General features: G+C 47.4%; 1 protein-coding gene across 1 annotated transcript in view; it reads right to left on the reverse strand.

Annotated features, from left to right (window-relative positions):
- LOC127927614 (cytochrome P450 26B1-like) overlaps positions 1–10,000 on the reverse strand; it is a 56,895-nt gene that overhangs the window by 14,374 nt on the left and 32,521 nt on the right. The window contains exon 3 of the mRNA XM_052514232.1: positions 859–977. Coding sequence (XP_052370192.1) covers positions 859–977 — 119 coding nt within the window. The remainder of the gene's footprint in view (positions 1–858; positions 978–10,000) is intronic.

Raw genomic sequence — 10,000 nt, forward strand, 5'->3', positions numbered from 1 at the left:
TAAATGGCCCTATTGGCCCAGGTCTAAATGGCCCATGTCTAAATGGCCCAGGTCTAAATGGCCCTATTGGCCCAGGTCTAAATGGCCCAGGTCTAAATGGCCCTATTGGCCCAGGTCTAAATGGCCCTGGTCTAAATGGCCCAGGTCTAAATGGCCCTATTGGCCCAGGTCTAAATGGCCCAGGTCTAAATGGCCCAGGTCTAAATGGCCCTGGTCTAAATGGCCCTAATGGCCCAGGTCTAAATCGCCCTGGTCTAAATGGCCCTGGTCTAAATGGTCCTATTGGCCCTGGTCTAAATGGTCCTATTAGCCCTGGTCTAAATGGCCCAGGTCTAAATGGCCCTATTGGCCCAGGTCTAAATGGCCCTGGTCTAAATGGCCCAGGTCTAAATGGCCCTATTGGCCCAGGTCTAAATGGCCCAGGTCTAAATGGCCCAGGTCTAAATGGCCCTGGTCTAAATGGCCCTAATGGCCCAGGTCTAAATCGCCCTGGTCTAAATGGCCCTGGTCTAAATGGTCCTATTGGCCCTGGTCTAAATGGTCCTATTAGCCCTGGTCTAAATGGCCCAGGTCTAAATGGCCCAGGTCTAAATGGCCCAGGTCTAAATGGCCCTATTGGCACTGGTCTAAATGGCCCTGGTCTAAAAGGCCCTATTGGCACTGGTCTAAATGGCCCAGGTCTAAATGGCCCTATTGGCACTGGTCTAAATGGCCCAGGTCTCACACACACACACACACACACACACACACACACACACACACACACACACACACACACACACACACACACACACACACACACACACACACACACACACACACACACACACACACACACACACCAGGTTGAGAAGTCACCTGTAGACATTGATGGGTTCTGGGTTGGAGCTCCACAGCCTTAGTGACTCCTGGATCACCTGCTGAATCTTAGGGAGGTAGGACTGCAGAGCCTCATGACTGAACACCTTGGAGAAGACCTGGAGGAGAGGGGGGAGGGGGAGGAGGGGGGGGAGGGGAGGGGAGGAGAGGGGAGGAGGAGGGGGAGGAGGGGGAGAGGGGGGAGGAGGGGGGGGGAGGAGAAGGAGGGGGGAGAGGGGAGGGGGGGAGGGGAGAGGAGGGGGAGGGGGAGAAGGGAGGAGGAGGAGGAGGGGGAGGAGGAGGAGGGAGAGGGGAGGGGGAGGAGGAGGGAGGAGGGGAGGGGGAGGAGGAGGGAGGAGGGAAGGGGGAGGAGAAGGGGAGAGGGGGAGGGGAGGAGAAGGGGAGGAGGAGATGGGGAGGAGGAGGAGGGGATGGGGAGAGGGGAGGAGGAGGAGGGAGGGAAGGGGGAGGGAGGGGAGAGGGGGGAGGAGGGGGAGAGGGAGGGAGAGGGGAGGAGGAGGGGGAGAGGGAAGGAGGAGGAGGGGGAGGAGGAGAAGGAGGGGGGAGAGGGAGGAGGAAGAGCGGAGGGGGAGGAGGAGGAGAGGGGGAGGAGACGAGGGGGAGAAGGGAAGGGAAGGAGATGAGGAGGAGAGGGGAGAGATGAGGAGGAGAGAGGAGGAGGAGAGAGGAGGAGAGAGGAGAGATGAGGAGGAGAGAGGGTGGAGGGGGTGGAGGAGAGAGGAGAGGAGGGAAGGAGAGGAGAGGAAGGGAGGAGCAAGTAGAAGAGGGGGGGGTGGAGGGGAGGAGGAGAAGAGAGGAGGATAGGAAAGAAGGGGAGGAGGGAAGGAGAGAGGAGATGTGGCGGAGTGTTATATTTAATTTTATTAGGATCCCCATTAACTAGCTTAGCTAATCTTCCTGGGGTACAACACCAACTAACAAGACTTTATAAACTAAGACTTCACAAACATTCAACAAGTAGACAATACAGACATTTAAAATACCTGACAGGAAACACATTTAACATTCCGCTGATACTTCCTATTTCCTGTCCAGTCATATGATCTATCACATTAGATGTTCTGTCTACTTCCTGTCCAGTCATATGGTCTATTTCCTGTCCAGTCACATGGTCTATCACATTAGATGTTCTGTCTACTTCCTGTCCAGTCACATGGTCTATCACATTAGATGTTCTGTCTACTTCCTGTCCAGTCATATGATCTATCACATTAGATGTTCTGTCTACTTCCTGTCCAGTCATATGGTCTACTTCCTGTCCAGTCACATGGTCTATCACATTAGATGTTCTGTCTACTTCCTGTCCAGTCATATGATCTATCACATGAGATGTTCTGTCTACTTCCTGTCCAGTCATATGGTCTACTTCCTGTCCAGTCATATGATCTATCACATTAGATGTTCTGTCTACTTCCTGTCCAGTCATATGGTCTATTTCCTGTCCAGTCATATGGTCTATCACATTAGATGTTCTGTCTACTTCCTGTCCAGTCACATGGTCTATTTCCTGTCCAGTCACATGGTCTATTTCCTGTCCAGTCACATGGTCTATCACTTTAGATGTTATTTGATTGTTTTCTTGAAGGTGGATGTACTCTTTGATGACCATATAACTGGACAGTACTCTAAATGTGATAGGACCAGGGACAGTACTCTAAATGTGATAGGACCAGGGACAGTACTCTAAATGTGATAGGACCAGGGACAGTACTCTAAATGTGATAGGACCAGGGACAGTACTCTAAATGTGATAGGACCAGGGACAGTACTCTAAGTGTGATAGGACCAGGGACAGTACTCTAAGTGTGATAGGACCAGGGACAGTACTCTAAATGTGATAGGACCAGGGACAGTACTCTAAATGTGATAGGACCAGGGACAGTACTCTAAGTGTGATAGGACCAGGGACAGTACTCTAAATGTGATAGGACCAGGGACAGTACTCTAAATGTGATAGGACCAGGGACAGTACTCTAAGTGTGATAGGACCAGGGACAGTACTCTAAATGTGATAGGACCAGGGACAGTACTCTAAGTGTGATAGGACCAGGGACAGTACTCTAAATGTGATAGGACCAGGGACAGTACTCTAAGTGTGATAGGACCAGGGACAGTACACTAAGTGTGATAGGACCAGGGACAGTACTCTAAGTGTGATAGGACCAGGGACAGTACTCTAAATGTGATAGGACCAGGGACAGTACTCTAAGTGTGATAGGACCAGGGACAGTACTCTAAATGTGATAGGACCAGGGACAGTCCTCTAAGTGTGATAGGACCAGGGACAGTACTGTAAGTGTGATAGGACCAGGGACAGTACTCTAAGTGTGATAGGACCAGGGACAGTACTCTAAATGTGATAGGACCAGGGACAGTACTCTAAGTGTGATAGGACCAGGGACAGTACTCTAAATGTGATAGGACCAGGGACAGTACTCTAAATGTGATAGGACCAGGGACAGGACAGTACACTAAGTGTGATAGGACCAGGGACAGTACTCTAAGTGTGATAGGACCAGGGACAGTACTCTAAGTGTGATAGGACCAGGGACAGTACACTAAGTGTGATAGGACCAGGGACAGTACACAGTGTGATAGGACCAGGGACAGTACTCTAAGTGTGATAGGACCAGGGACAGTACACTAAGTGTGATAGGACCAGGGACAGTACTCTAAGTGTGATAGGACCAGGGACAGTACTCTAAGTGTGATAGGACCAGGGACAGTACACTAAGTGTGATAGGACCAGGGACAGTACTCTAAGTGTGATAGGACCAGGGACAGTACTCTAAGTGTGATAGGACCAGGGACAGTACACTAAGTGTGATAGGACCAGGGACAGTACTCTAAGTGTGATAGGACCAGGGACAGTACACTAAGTGTGATAGGACCAGGGACAGTACTCTAAGTGTGATAGGACCAGGGACAGTACTCTAAGTGTGATAGGACCAGGGACAGTACTCTAAGTGTGATAGGACCAGGGACAGTACTCTAAATGTGATAGGACCAGGGACAGTACACTAAGTGTGATAGGACCAGGGACAGTACTCTAAATGTGATAGGACCAGGGACAGTACTCTAAGTGTGATAGGACCAGGGACAGTACTCTAAGTGTGATAGGACCAGGGACAGTACTCTAAGTGTGATAGGACCAGGGACAGTCCTCTAAGTGTGATAGGACCAGGGACAGTACTGTAAGTGTGATAGGACCAGGGACAGTACACTAAGTGTGATTGGACCAGGGATTGACCATATAACTGGACAGTAAACTAACATTTAGTTTTAGAAATGTTCAACGCCAATTTGTTCATATCGACCCACTCAGACACCATTCGTAGTTCACTGCTCAGTACATCTGTTTGCTCATTACAGTCTGATGCTGCGCTGTACATTGTAGAGTCATCAGTACACATGATATTGTAGAGTCATCAGTACACATGATATTGTAGAGTCATCAGTACACATGACATTGTAGAGTCATCAGTACACATGAGCCCTCTTGCTTTGTTCACAACACAAGGTAAATCATTAGTAAAGATTGAGAAGTGGTCCTAGGCATGTCCTCGAGGAACAACACAATGTATATATCTTTGCTGTTTGAAAAGATACCATTTTAAAGAACACTTTTTCTGCCTTCGTCTCGGATAGATTGCTTTCCATCCAGCATAGAGCTGCGGACTTAAAACCAATAGCATTCGATGTTTTACCGAGTAACAGTTCACGATCAACTACATCAAAGGCAGCATTGAAATCCAGCAACACTGCAACAACTACCTTCCTGTCGTCCATACTCATTAACCAATCGTCTGTCATTTGTGTTAAGGCCGTACTCATAGAATGCCCTTCTTTGTATGCTGGAAAACCAGTTATCAGACCATTACATGAGAAAAAAAACCTTGATTTGTACAGATACAATTCTTTCCAATAATGTAATACACAGGCAGCAAGCTTACAGGATGACTCCTTTCTACCTCTTCCCTTTCTACCTCTTCCCTTTCTACCTCTTCCCTTTCTACCTCTTCCCTTTCTACCTCTTCCCTTTCTGTCTCTTCCCTTTCTACCTCTTCGCTTTCTACCTATTCCCTTTCTGTCTCTTCCCTTTCTACCTCTTCCCTTTCTGTCTCTTCCCTTTCTACCTCTTCCCTTTCTACCTCTTCCCTTTCTGTCTCTTCCCTTTCTACCTCTTCCCTTTCTACCTCTTCCCTTTCTGTCTCTTCCCTTTCTACCTCTTCCCTTTCTGTCTCTTCCCTTTCTACCTCTTCCCTTTCTGTCTCTTCCCTTTCTGTCTCTTCCCTTTCTACCTCTTCCCTTTCTACCTCTTCCCTTTCTGTCTCTTCCCTTTCTACCTCTTCCCTTTATGTCTCTTCCCTTTCTACCTCTTCCCTTTCTACCTCTTCCCTTTCTACCTCTTCCCTTTCTGTCTCTTCCCTTTCTACCTCTTCCCTTTCTACCTCTTCCCTCTCTGTCTCTTCCCTTTCTACCTCTTCCCTTTCTGTCTCTTCCCTTTCTGTCTCTTCCCTTTCTACCTCTTCCCTTTATGTCTCTTCCCTTTCTACCTCTTCCCTTTCTACCTCTTCCCTTTCTGTCTCTTCCCTTTCTACCACTTCCCTTTATACCTCTTCCCTTTCTGTCTCTTCCCTTTCTGTCTCTTCCCTTTCTACCTCTTCCCTTTCTACCTCTTCCCTTTCTACCTCTTCCCTTTCTACCTCTTCCCTTTCTACCTCTTCCCTTTCTGTCTCTTCCCTTTCTGCCTCTTCCCTTTCTGCCTCTTCCCTTTCTGTCTCTTCCCTTTCTGTCTCTTCCCTTTCTACCTCTTCCCTTTCTACCTCTTCCCTTTCTACCTCTTCCCTTTCTACCTCTTCCCTTTCTACCTCATCCCTTTCTACCTCTTCCCTTTCTACCTCTTCCCTTTCTACCTCTTCCCTTTCTACCTCTTCCCTTTCTACCTCTTCCCTTTCTGTCTCTTCCCTTTCTACCTCTTCCCTTTCTACCTCTTCCCTTTCTACCTCTTCCCTTTCTACCTCTTCCCTTTCTACCTCTTCCCTTTATGTCTCTTCCCTTTCTACCTCTTCCCTTTCTACCTCTTCCCTTTCTACCACTTCCCTTTCTGTCTCTTCCCTTTCTACCTCTTCCCTTTCTACCTCTTCCCTTTCTACCTCTTCCCTTTCTACCTCTTCCCTTTCTACCTCTTCCCTTTATGTCTCTTCCCTTTCTACCTCTTTCCTTTCTACCTCTTCCCTTTCTACCACTTCCCTTTCTGTCTCTTCCCTTTCTACATCTTCCCTTTCTACCTCTTCCCTTTCTACCTCTTCCCTTTCTACCTCTTCCCTTTCTACCTCTTCCCTTTCTGTCTCTTCCCTTTCTACCTCTTCCCTTTCTACCTCTTCCCTTTCTACCTCTTCCCTTTCTGTCTCTTCCCTTTCTACCTCTTCCCTTTATGTCTCTTCCCTTTCTACCTCTTCCCTTTCTGTATCTTCCCTTTCTGTCTCTTCCCTTTCTACCTCTGTGTTTATCAGCTATACTCATAAATCATTTCTTAAAGGGGCGTGTTTTTCAGCTATACTCATAAATCATTTCTTAAAGGGGCGTGTTTATCAGCTATACTCGTAAATCATTTCTTATAGGGGCGTGTTTATCAGCTATACTCATAAATCATTTCTTAAAGGGGCGTGTTTATCAGCTATACTCGTAAATAATTTCTTAAAGGGGCGTGTTTATCAGCCGTACTCATAAATAATTTCTTAAAGGGGCGTGTTTATCAGCCGTACTCATAAATAATTTCTTAAAGGGGCGTGTTTATCAGCCGTACTCGTAAATAATTTCTTAAAGGGGCGTAACCATGGCACATTCTAAATCTCATCCACAAATGAATCCTGATTGAACCCTCTATAGGACCTGTGGTAGATTACCTTAGGGCCAGCCTCTGGTATTGTAGTGTTCCTTGTGAGCGAGTCCTGATTGAACCCTCTATAGGACCTTGGGTAGATTACCTTAGGGCCAGCCTTTGGTATTGTAGTTTTCCTAGTGAGCGAGTCCTGATTGAACCCTCTATAGGACCTGTGGTAGATTACCTTAAGACCAGCCTCTGGTATTGTAGTGTTCCTTGTCAGCGAGTCCTGATTGAACCCTCTATAGGACCTGTGGTAGATTACCTTAGGGCCAGCCTCTGGTATTGTAGTGTTCCTTGTGAGCGAGTCCTGATTGAACCCTCTATAGGACCTTGGGTAGATTACCTTAGGGCCAGCCTTTGGTATTGTAGTTTTCCTAGTGAGCGAGTCCTGATTGAACCCTCTATAGGACCTGTGGTAGATTACCTTAGGGCCAGCCTCTGGTATTGTAGTGTTCCTTGTGAGCGAGTCCTGATTGAACCCTCTATAGGACCTTGGGTAGATTACCTTAGGGCCAGCCTCTGGTATTGTAGTGTTCCTTGTGAGCGAGTCCTGATTGAACCCTCTATAGGACCTTGGGTAGATTACCTTAGGGCCAGCCTCTGGTATTGTAGTGTTCCTTGTGAGCGAGTCCTGATTGAACCCTCTATAGGACCTTGGGTAGATTACCTTAGGGCCAGCCTTTGGTATTGTAGTTTTCCTAGTGAGCGAGTCCTGATTGAACCCTCTATAGGACCTGTGGTAGATTACCTTAGGGCCAGCCTCTGGTATTTTAGTGTTCCTTGTGAGTGAGTCCTGATTGAACCCTCTATAGGACTTGTGGTAGATTATCTTAGAGCCAGCCTCTGGTATTTTAGTGTTCCTTGTGAGTGAGTCCTGATTGAACCCTCTATAGGACTTGTGGTAGATTATCTTAGAGCCAGCCTTTGGTATTTTAGTGTTCCTTGTGAGTGAGTCCTGATTGAACCCTCTATAGGACTTGTGGTAGATTATCTTAGAGCCAGCCTCTGGTATTTTAGTGTTCCTTGTGAGTGAGTCCTGATTGAACCCTCTGTAGGACTTGTGGTAGATTATCTTAGAGCCAGCCTTTGGTATTTTAGTGTTCCTTGTGAGTGAGTCCTGATTGAACCCTCTATAGGACTTGTGGTAGATTATCTTAGAGCCAGCCTCTGGTATTTTAGTGTTCCTTGTGAGCGAGTCCTGATTGAACCTCTATAGGACCTTGGGTAGATTACCTTAGGGCCAGCCTCTGGTATTTTAGTGTTCCTTGTGAGTGAGTCCTGATTGAACCCTCTATAGGACTTGTGGTAGATTATCTTAGAGCCAGCCTCTGGTATTGTAGTGTTCCTTGTGAGTGAGTCCTGATTGAACCCTCTATAGGACTTGTGGTAGATTACCTTAGGGCCAGCCTTTGGTATTGTAGTTTTCCTAGTGAGCGAGTCCTGATTGAACCCTCTATAGGACCTGTGGTAGATTACCTTAGGGCCAGCCTCTGGTATTGTAGTGTTCCTTGTGAGTGAGTCCTGATTGAACCCTCTATAGGACCTGTGGTAGATTATCTTAGAGCCAGCCTCTGGTATTGTAGTGTTCCTAGTGAGTGAGTCCTGATTGAACCCTCTATAGGACCTGTGGTAGATTATCTTAGAGCCAGCCTCTGGTATTGTAGTTTTCCTAGTGAGCGAGTCCTGATTGAACCCTCTATAGGACCTGTGGTAGATTATCTTAGAGCCAGCCTCTGGTATTGTAGTGTTCCTTGTGAGTGAGTCCTGATTGAACCCTCTATAGGACCTGTGGTAGATTATCTTAGAGCCAGCCTCTGGTATTTTAGTGTTCCTTGTGAGCGAGTCCTGATTGAACCCTCTATAGGACCTGTGGTAGATTATCTTAGAGCCAGCCTCTGGTATTTTAGTGTTCCTTGTGAGTGAGTCCTGATTGAACCCTCTATAGGACTTGTGGTAGATTATCTTAGAGCCAGCCTCTGGTATTTTAGTGTTCCTTGTGAGTGAGTCCTGATTGAACCCTCTATAGGACTTGTGGTAGATTACCTTAGAGCCAGCCTTTGGTATTGTAGTTTTCCTAGTGAGCGAGTCCTGATTGAACCCTCTATAGGACCTGTGGTAGATTACCTTAGAGCCAGCCTCTGGTATTGTAGTGTTCCTTGTGAGTGAGTCCTGATTGAACCCTCTATAGGACCTGTGGTAGATTACCTTAGGGCCAGCCTCTGGTATTGTAGTGTTCCTTGTGAGTGAGTCCTGATTGAACCCTCTATAGGACCTGTGGTAGATTACCTTAGAGCCAGCCTCTGGTATTGTAGTTTTGCTCGTGAGTGCAAACAAGTTATGATCACTGTAACCTGGTGCCACTGGTACAGCTTCAGAACAATGTTCAACCATGTTAGTAAAAATAGGAGAGGAGGGGGAGGAGAGGTGAGGAGATGAGAAGACAAGACAAGACAAGACAAGAGGAGAGGAGAGGAGAGGAGAGGAGAGGAGAGGAGAGGAGATGAGAAGACAAGACAAGACAAGACGAGAGGAGAGAGGAGAGAGAGAGGGAGAGGAGAGGAGAGGGAGAGGAGAGGAGAGGAGAGGGAGAGGAGAGGAGAGGAGAGAGAGAGGAGAGGAGAGGAGAGGAGAGGAGAGGAGAGGAGAGGAGAGGAGAGGAGAGGGGAAGGGGAAGGGGGAAGGAGTGGAAGGAAGAGAGGAAGTACAATTTTTTGGGAAACATAACAAACACAAATGAACCTTTTGACTTTTCAATGACTAGCTTCTGTAGACACACAGAGTAATGATAATCGCTATGGCCTCTGTAGTGAACCCAGTACTGCTCCAGTACTGCTCCACAACATGATAATGATTACAGACCAATGAACTGACAAGAGTTACTCCCCTCTCTCTTTCAGTAGCGATGATGGACACACACACACACACAAATAAAACACACACAATGCTGTACTCAGATGACAAAAAGTGCTTTTGTTAGTGTGTATGTGTATGTGTTCTCCCTGAATGTGTGTGTGTCTATGTGTGTGTTTCTATCTGTGTCTGTGTGTCTCTTCCTCCTCCCCCTTTCTTCATCCTCCTCCTTCTCTCCCTCTCCTCCATCTCCTCCTCTTTCTCCTCCTCTCCTCCTCTTTCTCCTCCTCCCCCTCCTCACCCTCTCCTCTCCTCCTCCTTTTCCTCCTCTTTCTCCTCCACTTTCTCCTCCTCCCCCTCTCCTCTGCCTCCTCCTACTCC

Source organism: Oncorhynchus keta, unplaced genomic scaffold (genome assembly GCF_023373465.1).
Source record: "Oncorhynchus keta strain PuntledgeMale-10-30-2019 unplaced genomic scaffold, Oket_V2 Un_scaffold_1579_pilon_pilon, whole genome shotgun sequence".
Classification (NCBI taxonomy): Eukaryota; Metazoa; Chordata; class Actinopteri; order Salmoniformes; family Salmonidae; genus Oncorhynchus; species Oncorhynchus keta.